Source organism: Ailuropoda melanoleuca, chromosome 3 (genome assembly GCF_002007445.2).
Source record: "Ailuropoda melanoleuca isolate Jingjing chromosome 3, ASM200744v2, whole genome shotgun sequence".
Classification (NCBI taxonomy): domain Eukaryota; kingdom Metazoa; phylum Chordata; class Mammalia; order Carnivora; family Ursidae; genus Ailuropoda; species Ailuropoda melanoleuca.
The window spans coordinates 55,178,341-55,194,435 of NC_048220.1; the positions used below are offsets into that span (position 1 = coordinate 55,178,341).

At 35.4% G+C, this 16,095-nt stretch overlaps 1 protein-coding gene across 8 annotated transcripts in view; it reads left to right on the forward strand.

Annotated features, from left to right (window-relative positions):
* Positions 1-15,565, forward strand: part of ZFYVE16 (zinc finger FYVE-type containing 16) — a 49,242-nt gene extending 33,677 nt beyond the window's left edge. For 6 of the 8 annotated variants that reach the window (XM_011220979.3, XM_034656436.1, XM_019796389.2 and 3 more), the window contains 7 exons: positions 206-310; positions 677-824; positions 2,532-2,612; positions 6,983-7,145; positions 7,981-8,086; positions 10,899-11,066; positions 13,849-14,010. In XM_011220979.3, coding sequence (XP_011219281.2) covers positions 206-310; positions 677-824; positions 2,532-2,612; positions 6,983-7,145; positions 7,981-8,086; positions 10,899-11,066; positions 13,849-14,010 — 933 coding nt within the window. The other 2 variants (XM_034656437.1, XM_034656438.1) reach the window with 2 other exon arrangements.
* Positions 15,566-16,095: the final 530 nt, after the last annotated feature.

Consider the following 16,095-nt stretch of genomic DNA (forward strand, 5'->3'; position numbering starts at 1 on the left):
GAGAATGATATTCTTTATTACTGTTGTGGAGTAGTTGGAAGGATTAGTTGGTTTTTTTCAGTTGGTACTGCTTTCTGGATGGCATTTTGATAGTTATGTATCACAAGTCTTAAAATGATGGATACTCTTAAAAAGGATTTAATGAATGGGTAAAATGCTTATGGATAGTTTAAGGTTTATGGAAATGTTATTATTTTATATGTAGGACCTTCGAAATTACCAGTACACCTTGCATAATATAGATCAGCTATTGATTCATATGGAAATGGGGAAGAGCTGCATAAAAATACCTCGGAAAAAATATAATGATGTAAGTCTAATTTCTTCATGCAGATTTTGAAGATAATTATTGAACATAAGATATCTTTAAAAGTGTGTTAAATTTGTTTTGAATTGGACTGTCTAATACATAATGGCAAAAATATTTTTGAAATTTTAGATTTGTTCTCTAATAACAGATTTGATACTGTTTTTTAAGCTTTTTCTTTACTGTTTTATCTATTAATTGAGGTGATTTTATCTTAAAATATTTGTTTCCATCACATTCTCAGGGAGTTGTCCAGACCAAAGCTTGATAATTATGAAGCTGGTCAGAAATGTGGCCCTTTGAATGACTGTAACTAATAAAGACATAACATGTTAGTAGTGTTTCTAAATGAGTGTTGTTTTTTCCCAGGTAATGAAGGTTATAAATTCTTCTAATGAGCATGTCATTAGCATTGGAGCTAGTTTTAGTACTGAAGCAGATTCTCACCTAGTCTGTATACAGAATGATGGCATTTATCAAACACAGGCCAACAGTGCCACTGGCCATCCTAGAAAAGGTAAGTGTTGGTTCCTAGTATTGATCTATAAAACTACCTCAATAAATGGAATTCCTTTTAAAGGGGAAGTATATATATATTTTTTACTTATTTGCTGAATTGATGGTAATAATACAATATGATTTAAAATTTTAAAATTTTAGCTACGCCAATAGATTAAAAATTGCTTCTAATTTGTATTTTTTTCCTTGGGCTACATTAGGTTTAAAGACTTGAAACACTGTATTTATTTTGGTACTTCAGGTTTAATTTATCCCATATGGTGTGAATCTTATTTTCAGTAATTTCTCTCTGGAATGAGGTGTTTGTCACCTTTGTTTGCTCTCTGCTCCAACTCCTCTTAGGGGAGTACAGTCTGGATAAGGATGAAGAATGATTTATAAAACTGTAAGTGGCTGGGGATATAGAAATGGTAAAGATGGTGGAGTAGCATATGTGAGTGACATTACTCTCAGTTCTGGCTGAATGGCCTCAGTGACTACTGTGATTGCCAAATCCTTACAGTAGAGGGCCTAACAGATGGAAGTGAGTATTTCATAAAATTAATACATTTTAAAATAACATATTTAAAATAGTCTGACATTCTGGCCGCTAATAAAATTAGCAGCCTCTGATTATAAAGGTAATGTATACTTATTTGGTAAGTTTGGAAAATATGTTTTAAAAAGTAGTAAAAGGAAAAAAAGTGCCAAGATATGGCCATTGTGGACATTTTAATGTGTTTCCTTCTTATATTAGTATATATCTATTAAATAGATGGTTTTATATTGGATATTTACAGTTTTGTATTTTTTTTACTTAATATGTCATTAGTACTTTTGTTATTAAAATGTAACAACTATTTAATATTTGTTTCTATATGTATTATAAAATTTGAAAGGTATAGGTATCTACAGTGTGAAATCTCCTTTCCTCCCTTGACCCCAAGGCTACCCTCTTCTTTTCCCCACAGGCAACCAAACCAGTGTTATCAGTTTTTTGTATATCCTTTGAGAAACATTTTTGCTTGCATGTATATTTAAGCAAACACACACACATCTTTCTTCCACTTTTTAATTTTTATTTTAAAAGATTTTTAAAATTTTTAGCAAATTTCTTCCACTTTTTTAAACAAGTCATAACATATATCCCATTCTGCACCTTGCTTTTTCTTTTAACACACCTTGGAGATGGTTCTGTTAGTATAAAAGAACTTGCCTTTTCTGTAACTTTCCACTTTATATGTGTACATCATTTAATGTCTCATTAATGGACATAGTTGTTACCAATTCTTGGTTATTTATAAAAATGTACTATGAATAACCTTGTATATATGCAATTCCTGGTTGTAGAATTGGTGTGTCAAAGGATATATGTATTTATAATTTTAATAGGTAATTATTAAGTTGTCTTCCATGGAGATTGCTCTGATTTATGCTCTTACCAGTGGTGGATATTTGATTTCCCATACTCCCACTGACACAGACACAAACATTTTAAGTAGTATAATAGCTATCAGTTATTATATACAAACATTACATATTCTTTATGCAATATTTTATCTTAATTTGGTTTAGTTTGTTTTTTTGTTAGCTTTCTAATATAAGTGATATGGGCATGGCATTTATCAAGCACTTAAATATGCCATGCTCCACATTATACATTGAACAAATACCAAATAGCATTAAAAAAAGGCAAGTTAAAACATAAATGTATTTTTCTTATCAGTGACAGGTGCAAGTTTTGTGGTATTCAATGGAGCCCTAAAAACATCTTCAGGATTTCTTGCTAAGTCCAGCATAGTTGAAGGTATGAGTTTCATCTTTAGGATTGTTTGAACGTAAAGATGTTTACCATTTCCTTTTAAAATATATTTGATACTTATAAAAGAACGTATGTCAGTTACAAAGCACAGTACCACAAACTTACATGAAATCATTACCCAGCTCAAGAAGGAGAACATGGTCAATATTTGGGCCTACGTTAAGTATAACAACTCTGCCATAACCTGCACTTCCTGCCTGTATAGAGCCTGAAAGTCAGTCTGAGGTGAGAGCTTAGGGCATTTCTTTAGCATACACCCACCCTCAGTATGCATACAGGATTGTACATGTGTGTGGCCTTCTAAATTCCCAGAAATATGTTAGACCTTTTCAGAGTCCTAATGGACATCTCATTCCACAACTTTTCCTTTTAAGTGTTTGGTTGGCCTATTGTTTGCCTATTATCTGCGGCCACAGGTAGCTGAGATGTTAATCATTGGCTTCTAATTGTTTTTCACAGATGCTCCCTGAGAAAAAACTTTTTGCACTGGGCAAAGTACTCGACATTAAAAAAATGATAATTCTCTGATAATGAGGCTTTGAAGGAGCTCCAGCCTCCTTTTGCCATTTCCAGTGGCTACCAGGCTGTTGGTTTTTAAGGCTTCCACTGAGCTAGAGAGGAGGGGATGGGAATAGGAAAGTTAAAATGACACGAAGAACAAACTTGCTGTTCTTATGAAGATCCAGCCATTTTTCTTAAATAAATACTCCCCAGATTGCTGCAAGCCTTTGGTTAATTTCCAGAGTCCTAAAAAAGTTTCTTCTTACTGTTTCATTGTTCTTTTGGAGGAGAGTATTTTTGGAGATTCTTAAGTCTGCTTTTTCATTAATGTCATCCTCCATACTATCTTAAACATAGCTTTATAGGAAGTCTTCCCATCTCTCATGCCACACACATACTTTATTCCTTTTTTCAGTAGTGTCTTGGCCACTCTCAGTCTTTTGATTTTCCATATTAATTTTAGGATCAACTTGCCAGGTTCTAAATGGTCCATGGGAATTTTTATTGGAATTGCATTAAATCACTAGTTTAATTTTGAGAAAAACTGGCATATTTTCCATTCTCAGCATTCCTATCCATAAAAATAGGCTATCCTCAATTTAGAAAATGTTCAGTGTCTTTCAGTAAAATTTTATAGGGTACCTGGCTGACTCAGTCAGTAGGGAATGAGACTCTTAATCTCAGGGTTGTGGGTTCGAGCCCCATTCTTGGTGTAGAGATTACTTAAAAATAAAATCTTCAAAAAATAGAATTTTGTAGTTTTTGTATAGATCTTACATATCTTTTCTTTTAAAGATTTATTTATTTGAGAGAGAGAGAGGAGAGAGAGAGGTGGGGGGGAGGGGGAGAGGGGGAGAGAGAGAGAGAAGAATCCCAAGCAGACTCCCAGCCAAGCATGGAGCCTGACTCTGGGCTTGATCCCACAACCTTGAGATCATTACCTGAGCCGAAATCAAGAGTCTGATGCTTAACCAACTGAGCCACCCATATGCCCCACATATCTTTTGATTTATTTCTGTAACATAGATTTTATTGCTGATGTAAATGTATCTTTTTAAATTAAAATTTTTATCTATTTTGATGTATAGAAATTCATTGATTTCTGTATTTTTATTTTATAACCAGCTGCACTTCTGAACTCTTATTTAAAATAATTTGCTGGGGCACCTGGGTGGCTTAGTCGGTTAAGCGTCTGCCTTCAGCTCAGATCTCAGGGTCCTGGGATCAAGCCCTGTGTCAGGCTCCCCTAGTCAGCAGGGAGTCTGCTCCTCCCTCTCTCTCCTTCTGCCCCTAACCCTTGTTCGTGTGCTTGCTCTCTCTCAAATAAATAAATAAAAACTTTTTTTTTTTTTTGTAAATGTGTCATTGTAGTGACATTTTTGTCGGGTTTTTTTTTTTTTTTAAAGATTTTATTATTTTGGGGAGAGAGAATGAGTTTGCCCTAGGACCTCAGTTCTCTGATCTAAGAGTTGTTCATTTTCAATTTGTTCAACATTTGTCTTGTGAGGACGGAAGTGACAACTTCCAGGCTCTTTATATGTTGGCGCAAATACAAGAAGTCAGAAGAATTTTTTGTAATATAAGTTGGCTGGCTTTCTTTTATCTGAAGCTGTCCTTATTTCATTCTTAGTTTTGAAGGATGTACATCTAGATGTAGAATTCTTTGAAAGTTTTTATTTTCCTTAAAGATGTCATCTCATCTTTTGGCCTCCCTTGTTTCTAATGAATTCAGTATAATTTTTTACATTTCTTTCCCTGTATTTAATGTGCACTTTTCTCCAGTCTGTTTTCAAGATACCCTCTTTATCTTTGGTTTTCACCAGTTTTACTGTGATATGCCTTAATGTGGTTTTCTTTGTATTTCTCCTGCTTGGTATTTATGGAGCTTCTTGGATATGTGTGTCAATATTTTCATCAGATTTGGGAAATTTCTTACCATTATTAATTTTTTTATATCCCAGTCTTTTTCTTCTGGGAGATATCTATATATTTATATATGTATATATGCATATGTATATCTATATTTGTATTTATAGATATATCTGTTTTATACCATTCCTTGGGTCCTTGATGTTCTATTTTTCTTCATTTTTCTCTAGGTTCTTTATTTATTTAAAGATTTTATTTATTTATTAGTCTCAGAAAGTGTGCATAAGAGCCAGAGGGGCAGGGAGAGGGAGAAGCAGGCTCCCTGCTGAGCAAGGAACCTTATGTGGGACTTGATCCCAGGACCCTGGGATCATGACCTGAGCTGAAGGCAGACACTTAACTGACTGAGCCACCCAGGCGTCCCTTTCTAGGTTCTTGAGATTGGAAAATTTTTATTGACTTTTCTTCATGTTCTCTGAGTCTTTTTCTTGTCTTCAATCTGCTATTAAGCCTATCCATTGAGGTTTCAATTTCAGGTTATACATTTCAGTTCTAGAATTTCCCTTTGGGTTTTTTCAGTTTCTATTTCTCTGTTAAGAGTTTTAAAATCTGTTTATTTATTTAGCCAGTATTTGCTTTTCATTTTTTGAATGTTTTGCTTTAGGTCTTTGAATACATTTTAGAATAGATGTTTCAAAGTATGTGTATATTTAATCCACTGTCTTGGCTATCCGTCTCATGGTTGGTTTCAGTTTTATAGAGGCTCACATTTTCTTTAGTTCTCTGTGGTAATTTTTGATTATGTATTTGTCATTGTTAATATGTTTTAGAGACTTAGATTCTATTAGCTTTTCTGAAGAAGGCTTATTTATGTTTACACAGGCATTTTCATGGCATATCATGTTGAGCTTGTGTAGTCTGTATTTTTCACTTTGCTAACAGATGGATCTGTGGAACTCCTAAGGTGTTTACAGTCTGATAGGACTCATTTTCTAAATCCATTTTGCCTACAGATTTTATAAGGGCTTTGTTTTTGCTTTGCCACAGTATAAATTAGTGAGGTGCTCGTAAGGTCTCTCTACCGTGGTTGGTCCAGACTGTCAATATCCCCCAGCATTGCTTGATTTCTGGTATCTCTGTTCTGTTCCTAATCCTAATAGCCATTCTCTCTTAGGCCTCATCTAGTTTTACTCTATTAACGTGTCCCCAATTCTAGTCCAAGGATTCAAAGGGACCCTTATATACAGTCTTACGGTGCCTTCCTCTTCAGTGTCTTGACCCCAGATTCCAGGCTTCCCCAAACTTATCTCTGATTTCTCAGCCCAGTGTGGCCATGGTAGTTTAATGGGTCACCATGCAGAAATTGTCTTGAAGCAAAGAGCTTGGGCAGTTGTAGGCTTACCTGTTGAGTTTTCCTCTAGGAATCACAGTATTGCACTTCCTCTTCTTCAGTACCTGAAAACAATTGCCCCATACATTTTGTCTAGTTTTACAGCTGGTTGTTATAAAACAGCAGTGTGGCATCAGTAATTTCATTACAGTTGGTAATGAAAAATCTCACCATTATTTAACTGTTTTCTTTAAAAAAGAGAATCCTTAACTTTGAAATATTTTTCATATTTCCTAGTAGAAAACAATCATTAAGATTATTTAACGGGGGGCGCCTGGGTGGCACAGCGGTTAAGCGTCTGCCTTCGGCTCAGGGCGTGATCCCGGTGTTACGGGATCGAGCCCCACATCAGGCTCCTCCGCTATGAGCCTGCTTCTTCCTCTCCCACTCCCCCTGCTTGTGTTCCCTCTCTCGCTGGCTGTCTCTCTGTCTGTCAAATAAATAAATAAAATCTTTAAAAAAAAAAAAAAAGATTATTTAACGGATGATGTAAAACTTATATCTTAGGCAGAACATATTTTGATAGCAAATTTTATGGATTAGACATATAAATTGATATTTAATAAAAGGAATGTGAAACATACCTCATTATTAGATGGCTTAATGGTACAAATAACGCCAGAGACTATGGATGGCTTGCGGCTTGCTCTACGAGAACAAAAAGACTTTAAAATTACATGTGGGAAAGTTGATGCTGTAGACCTAAGAGAATATGTGGATATCTGCTGGGTAGATTCTGAAGAAAAAGGAAACAAAGGGTAAGAATTTTTTGTTACTAAAATGTAATTGATTTGATGGAGGGGGAATGATAAAACTATCCTGCTAACAAATTTAACATTTTATGAGTAAATATAGAATTATACCATTAATTAAAGTGTTTATACACTAATGAATGTAGTCTGTTTTTTTCAAACATGTACCTAACCAGCCTTATGTGTATTTTCTTGGCCAGGATGCTATATAAACTATTAAAGTGTGGTCATTTTGGGAGGGGACAGTGATAAAATGTGCATTGTGTAGCAGTGTGACCTTGATGTCAAGGTTGTGAAAGGCAATGTACTTTTTCTGTTGTTTCATACCTATTTTTATGACGTAAGTAAAGGATTCCCTTTGGATGTTTAGTCTGTATTTTATTGATTCACTGTAAATACAGCAACTGAATTTAATAATATATACATTAGAGGCCTTATAGAGTATTACTGACACTCCTTTTCAATTACTATTTTCTTTCTTTTTTGGAGATTGGTTAAAGGATCTGGAGTAAAGAAGGACAGAGAGGGCTAATGCTGAGGGATTCCAAGATAAAGTTTTTAAAATTCAGGAGATAGCTTTTCTGCTAGGAAGCTAAGGCATTTTAAACTTCAGGTCTGAATTGGGCATATGAAAGAGTAGATATAATTTACTACACACTCAAGAAATCTTGGTAAATGAATGGACTATAGTTTTAATTATTTTGTATATAACTGAGTTATTTTAGTGCTATAAATACATAGTTTTCATATATTTTCTCCTTATTTGTTCAAAACTAATAATTCATTTCATAGAAAACATTTTGGTACTATCGATACTACTGTATTATGTTTTATTCTATAGTGTTATTAGTTCAGTGGATGGAATATCATTACAAGGATTTCCAAGTGAAAAAATAAAACTGGAAGCAGATTTTGAAACCGATGAGAAGACTGTAAAGTGTACTGAGGTAACTGAGAAAGAAGATTCCTTCCCTTTACATATTGTGTTTGGATATGACTTATTTTTTTTGAACTTGGGAGATTTCTCATTGCAGCTTATTAATACTTTTTACATTACATCTTGAAACACACATTTATTTTCACCCCAGACTGGCTTTTTTATACCACATTTTGATTTCCATAAGATTATTTCAGTTTATTGTATGGTGGTACTCCCAGCCAGCTTACAGTTAAGTTTTGGCAACATTGCCATCTTTGTATAGTATATGTTACTTGACCATATTGTTTTCATTTTTCTCTTAGTTTACCAAAAATATATATGTAAATTAAAACAAACTTCTTTCTTTCTTTCTTTCTTCTTTCTTTCTTTCTTTCTTTCTTTCTTTCTTTCTTTCTCTTTCTTTCTTTCTTTCTTTCCTTTTCTTTTCTCTTTCTTTCTCTCTCTCTCTCTCTCCCTCCCTCTCTCTCTCTCTCTCTCTCTCTCTCTCTCTCTCTCTCTATTTAAAGTAGGCTCCACGCTAGGCCTGCTTAATGCAGTGCTTAAACTCACGACCCCAAGATCAAAACCTGAGTTGAGATCCAGAGTCAGATGCTTAGCTGACTGAACCACCCAGGCAACCCCCCAAATAAAATATTTTATAGGGGTACCTGGGTGGCCCAGTTGGTTAAGTGACTGCCTTTAGCTCAGGTAATGATCCCGGAGTCCTGGGGTCTAGTCCCACATTGGGCTCCCAGCTTAGGAGGGAGTCTGCTTCTCCCTCTGATCCTCTCCTCTCTCATACTCTCTCTCTCAAATAAATAAAATCTTTTTTTTTTTAAAGATTTTATTTATTTATTTGACAGAGGGAGAGAGACAGCCAGCAAGAGAGGGAACACAAGCAGGGGGAGTGGGAGAGGAAGAAGCAGGCTCCCAGAGGAGGAGCCCGATGTGGGGCTCAATCCCAGGACTCTGGGATCACACCCTGAGTCAAAGGCAGATGCTTAGCAACTAAGCCACCTAGGCACCCCTCAATTAAATAAAACCTTTAAAAAAATAAGACATTTTATAGATATTAGTTTATAATTAGCATTCACATAAGAAAATCATTTTTCCATGTTCCAACTTTTTTATTTTTTTATTTTATTTTATTTTAAAGATTTTATTTATTTATTTGACAGAGAAAGACAGCCAGAGAGAGAGGGAACACAAGCAGGGGGAGTGGGAGAGGAAGAAGCAGGCTCATAGCAGAGGAGCCTGATGTGGGGCTCGATCCCATAACGCTGGNTTTTATTTGTTTATTCGACAGAGATAGAGACAGCCAGCGAAAGAGGGAACACAAGCAGGGGGAGTGGGAGAGGAAGAAGCAGGCTCATAGCAGAGGAGCCTGATGTGGGGCTCGATCCCATAACGCTGGAATCATGCCCTGAGCCAAAGGCAGATGCTTAACGACTGTGCCACCCAGGCGCCCCCCAACTTTTTTTAAACTAAGAGGATGTGAAATCATAGACTCCCTACCCCTTAGTCTACTTTCATATTCCTTCTCACTCTGCCTCCTGGGTCAGGCAATCTTACTAATTTCTTCTGTATTATCTGTGATTTTATGCATGTATAAGATAGAAACTATAGAGGATATAGAAATTATAGAACATGGGGCGCCTGGGTGGCTCAGTCGTTAAGCATCTGCCTTTGGCTCAGGGCGTGATCCCGGCGTTCTGGGATCGAGCCCCACGTCAGGCTCCTCCGCTGGAAGCCTGTTTCTTCCTCTCCCACTCCCCCTGCTTGTGTTCCCTCTCTTGCTGGCTGTCTCTATCTCTGTCATGTAAATAAATAAAATCTTAAAAAAGGGGCTCCTGGGTGGCACAGCGGTTAAGCGTCTGCCTTCAGCTCAGGGCGTGATCCCGGCGTTATGGGATCGAGCCCCACATCAGGCTCCTCTGCTATGAGTGCTTCTTCCTCTCCCACTCCCCCTGCTTGTGTTCCCTCTTTCGCTGGCTGTCTCTATCTCTGTCGAATAAACAAATAAAATCTTAAAAAAAAAAAAATCTTAAAAAAAAAAAAATTATAGAACATCAGGTTGCCTGGGTGGCTCAGTTGGCTGAGCATCTGCCTTTGGCTCAGTTCATGATTCGGGCTCTGCTCAGTGGGGAGCCTGCTTCTCCCTCTACCTGCCGCTCCCCGTTTGTGCTTTCTCTGTCAAATAAATAAATAAAATCTTTAATAAAAAAAAAGAAATTATAGAACATTATTTCTTTGTTTTATCTTAACTTCATTAAGATGTCCTCACAGGAAGGTGATGTTATAGGGTGGACTCATTAGTGTACTTCTCTAAACTGAATTAATAGGGCTTTTGTTGCTACAGGTTAATTTTAGTTAAAAACAGCTAAGTCATGCCATAGTCCATAATCTTTGGTTTTAGGCTTTTACTACTTATAGATCAAGATATATATATTTACACACACATTGTTTTTTTTTTTTTAATTTTAAAGATTTTTTTTTTATTTGAGAGAGAGAGAGAGGGAGGGTGAGCACCAGCAGGGGGAGAGGCAGAGGGAAAGGGAGAAGCGGGTGTGCTGGAACCTCCCTGCCCCCCTCTCCCGCCGCTGAGCAGGGAGCCCAACATGGGGCTCGATCCCAGGACCCTAGGATCATGACCCCAGCCAAAGGCAGACCCTTAACTAACTGAGCCACCCAGGTGTCCCACACACAATGCTTTTAACTAATGATTTCATGGCAGTAACATTGGAATTTTATTAATAAAGTTGAATTGAAAGTAGCAATTATATTTTTAAAGCTGCTTTTAATCTTAATCATGATTTATTTCCTAATTAAATACATTTCAGGTGTTCTACTTTCTAAAGGACCAGGATTTGTCTGTTTCAGCAACTCGTTATCAGTTTGCAAAAGAAATAGCCATGGCTTGTAGTGCTGCGCTGTGCCCTCACCTAAAAACTCTAAAGAGTAATGGGATGAATAAAATTGGCCTCAGAGTTTCCATTGACACTGATATGGTGAGACATGTTTTTGTGATGTATTTTTGAAATGAACGTATCCTATATAAAATAATCAAGTTTCTTCTTTAACCTTTTATTTGGGATGAATGAAGAGAACTAAAATTTGTTGAACGTCAGTGTGTGCTATATACTTCCTCTACATTTTCACCTTTACTCTCCACAACAGGGGTCAGCAAACTTTTTTGTAAACGACCAGACAGTAAATTATTTAGGCATTATGGGCTGTATGATGTCTTTCAAAACTATTCAGTCCTGCCATTATAGTGCACAAGTGGCCATAGACACTAAGGAGCTCACTATGTTCCAATGAAACTTTGTTTACAAAAATAATTGGTGGGCCAGATTGGCTCACAGGCTGTAGTTTGCTGATCTCTGCACTACATAAGGAGGTTTTTAGTTTTTTCATTCTGACTTTATAGTCACATGATTTAAAATTACAAAAGTCCAAAAGTGTTAAAAAAGAAAAAACTTAGTTTTTTCCTTCCCATGTAAGGAAAAACCAGTTCTTCCGTACTGTGTCTTTCTTTCCTGTGAGTCTCCTTTACAACTCACACAAAGTACTTCATTTCTGACACTTCTGGTCCCCAAATATGTAGAGGTTTTCCCCCTTCCACCAGGCAGTTCTTGGACACCAGCAGGATATCCAGGAATTCTCTCAATTTTGACACTATCTACCCAGCTATCATCAGATCCCACAGGTTAAGGTTTCGGTCCATAAGATCGTGCCCCCACATACCTTCAGGCGCTGATCATAAGCCCAGGTTATTGGCTATGCTTCTGACCAACCAGCTATAGGTCAGAATTTCTAACAACCCCCTCCTTGGGTTTAATTAATTTGCTAGAGCAGTTCACAGAACTCGAGGAAACACTTACGTTAACCAGTTTATTAAAGGATATACAGATGAAGACATATACATAGGGTGAAGTTTGGGAGGTTCTCAAGCATAGGCACCTCTGTCCCAGTGAAGTCTGCGTGTGTTACCCTCCTGGTATGGATGTATTAGCTGGCCTGAAGCTCTCCAAACCCCCCTCTATAGGGATTTTATGGAGACTTCCTCATCTAGGCATAATTTAACTCCATTTTTTAACCTCTCTCCCCTCTCTGGAAGATGAGGGGTAGGGCTGAAAAATCTAAAGTTTCTAATTATAGCGTGGTCTTCCTGGTGACCAGTCCCCAGCCAGGAGCCCACCCAGAGTCACCTCATTAGAACAAAAAATAATCCTAGTGCTCTTATCACTTAGGAATGTACAAGAGTTCTAGGAGCCTTGTGTCACGGACGGTGTGAAATACAAATATTAGAACGAGATATTTGGAGTGGTCTTATCACTTAAGAAATGACATGGGTCTCAAGAGCTATGTACCAGGAACCAGAAGTAGAGAACAATATATATTTTCTGTTATCTCACAAGTATGTGTATCATAGGACCATCTTATCCAACATTTCCAGAGAGCAACATTCATGTTGTCATCTATGTAATGGGTAGCCTCTAGAGATACTAACTCCAGGCCACAGTGTAAGTGGTTCCCAGTAGAGCTGTATAAGGTAATAGCCCTGGAAAGATCTCCTTCCCACTCTTGACTCCCAACCCTGTAGTCTGTCCCCATACTCCTCATCCACCCTTCCTGGTCAGGCAATCAAATGTTACCCATTTCTTTGTAGTTTCTGTGATTTTTTGCATGTACAGGCAAGTAAATATGTAAGTCCTTTTCATTTCCCCCTTTACTCTTACTTTTTTTGACCATGCTTCTTTAAGATCTTATATTTTAGAGATATTTCATATTACTACATATTCTTTTTAACAGTTGCATAGTTGTTGATTATATAAATGTACCATAATTTATTTAACTAGTTTTTATGTAAATTTAGTATGCTCTGATTGACATTTAGGCTATCCACAATATTTTGCTTCTGCATAAGTGTGAGTATAACAAACATTCTAAGAAGTAGAATTGCCAGGTCTAAGTATGTACTCAATAGATATTACCAGATTGTCTCAAATAGGTATTTATACCACAGTTTGTATGAGAAAGTTCTTGTCCCTACATCTTTATCAAAGCAATATGTAATCAAACTTTTGAAATTTATGAATTTTATAGGTGAAAAATGGTACTCTAGTATTACTTTAATGTGCGTTTCTATTTCCAACATCCAATATAATCAATTTCAAAGCAAATTTTTCGTTAGAATGGTTAATCTAAACATGAATGAGGTCATATACTGAGGATTTGCTTTTCTTCAGTCAGGATGTGTTAAACTCATAGTTCTTTGGTAAAGAACTTATATTTTGATCTCACTGTTGAAAGTTCCTTTTTCAAGGAAGTATAATTTGTTATTTCGGCAGCCCTGTTAAATTTTTAGTCAAATATATTAAAATGTAATTTTCACCAGCAACATTAAATTCAAATGTTAAATATTTTTGCAACAACAAATTCAAAATATTTTTAAATAGATTTTTTGGTTTCTATTTAAATCATGTTGGTAATTATTTAAAACCTTGGTTCTCTAGTATATTTATGTGTGTGTTGAGAAGAAACCTAAAGTATGAAGTAGTGGCATTTAAACAATTTTTATGATATCTGTGGGAGAGACAATGATAATTTATATAGAAGATAAAAGAAATATAGGAGAATGTGAAACATTTTATGAGTAAAATATCAAGTATTTTCTTAACATGCTTAAAATGAATGATATTTTAAAATAGTTCATATTCATCTGCTGAGCTAAACAAGATTGCTTACTTTCTAGAGTTGACTTATCAAGATTTTTTTTCCCCCCAGGTTGAATTTCAGGCAGGATCTGAAGGCCAGCTTCTTCCTCAGCATTATTTAAATGATCTTGATAGTGCTCTAATCCCTGTGATCCATGGTGGGACCTCCAACTCTACTAGTTTACCATTAGAAATAGAATTAGTATTTTTCATTATAGAAAATCTTTTTTAGTGAAAGATACGAGTCATATTATATATTGCAAACTAATTTGTTAAAACTAAATTCACTAAAGCTGAAATGCTACAAACACTAAAAGTAAATGTTTGCTGTTTGAAACACGTAAGTTTGCTTTTTAGGCAGGAAATGATCTTTTTAAATCATTAGCACAATATTTAAATCTCTAAAATTAAGAGACCCACAGTTTTTGAACCTTTGACTTAATACAAGTACTAAAAAGACAAGGATTTCTTCTGTCTTTAATAAATTTGTAGCATTTACTGTGTTATTTAAATGCAAAGCCAAAGTATCTGCACTTATGTATACCTCGCTATGCCAAGAATGACTTTAATGAAGGCTCTTTTCAGGTGTAACCTTATGAGGGAAATAGCTGTTACATATGCCAGTTACATTGCTGGTTTCTAAAGTCTGTTAAAAATGAATTTCAGTGACACAGTTTTCAGATCTTAGTCTTACATGATAATTCTTTGAGTAAGACAGATAACTTATTTGTATAATTGGAGTGGAGACCTACCTCCATGATTAGATAAACTCTGATTATTTGGATTAAAATCAGAATTTTGCCTTTTTCCTTCTCAAATTATTATATATATATATATATATGGTTTTTTTTCTTGATTAAATGGGTATTCTTAAAATAATTGTGGGTGCTTCAGAATTTTGTGCTTCTATATTTAAGTACATTGTTTTTATAGCAAGAATACGTGATTCGGTATGTGTTTTATAAGTCTAATAATTTATAAATAGGTAATATTTTTGTATTGCAGTGCATTATTTTTCCTCCTTTCCTTCAAAATATACCCCACTTTATTTACCACTTCTAAGAGTGATTGACAACAGGCCATATGACCCTTGAAGTAGTCATTATGTAGCAATAAATGAAGCCTGAAACAGATTTTTTTAACTTCCCCTTTAAACCTTAGAACTTTCTTGGCAAGTCAGCATATTTTCATTGACACCAATGTATTAAATATACATTTTAATGAACTAATTACTTTTGCATATTTTAAATTCTTTATATGGTAGTTATTTTTTATAACAGGATATTAGCATAAGTTAAATTCTATGTATTTGAAACTGTTACAGAACTTTCCTCTTCAAACAGCAACATTTTAAGAAGTACGTTGTGTTAAAAAAAAGTAAAGGGGATATTTTAGTTAGTCCTGTCATTTACATTATATAAAATACAATCATTATTTTGATGCTTTTTTTATTTCTATATGGTATATGTTTTTGTATCAAAAACACTCATTGTATATCTCAAGAAAAAGAAACTACACTAAATAACCCTGATGTAAGAAAAATACTTATGAAGCATCTCAACTTGAAGACCAAGTCAAGGTTATAACTCAGGATCTGAGGTCTCAGGCTAGGAGAGACTGAGAATTTTACTCCACTGGTCACATGGTTCGTACTGAATCACATCTGTAGTACTAACCAAAAATACCCTGTGAAGGAGATTATCAGTCTTCTGGAAGTAGCTACTTCATAAGCAATGTAAAATGTTGCAGCTGTTAAATAAAATGGCAACACAAAGTAACCTGTGAAATTTATTGAAATGGTGTAAGATTATTTTTATCAGTCTATGTTTTCTTTATATAGTGTGTTTATTTTACAGTATAAGTAGTTGTGAAGTCTATGAATACTGAAATTATTTTATTTATTTTTTATTTTTTTAAGTAATCTCTGCACCCAACATGGGGCTTGAACTCACGACCTTGAGATCAAGAGTTACATGCTCTTCTGACTGAGCCAGCCAGGCGCCCCTGGAATTACTTTAAAATAACCAAATGGTGGAGAGCTCTCCCCATGATAGGATAGCTTTAGATTTGTTTTCATAAAGTCTCTGTATTTAATGGAAATTGGAATAATGTGCCTTTGGAGGCACATTTTAAAGTATTCTTTGTAGATGTAGGTTTCTGAATGCAGTTGTTACTTATTTGGTCATGTTCTTCACATTGGTTCTTATTTTGAAATTTTAATTTTTTTAAAGGTGAAGAAATAGAATGGTTCTTTGAATTCAGTCTGCAATGATATGTTTTTGGTCTTAGGCCTTTTAATGCTGGTCTCTTTCTCTGA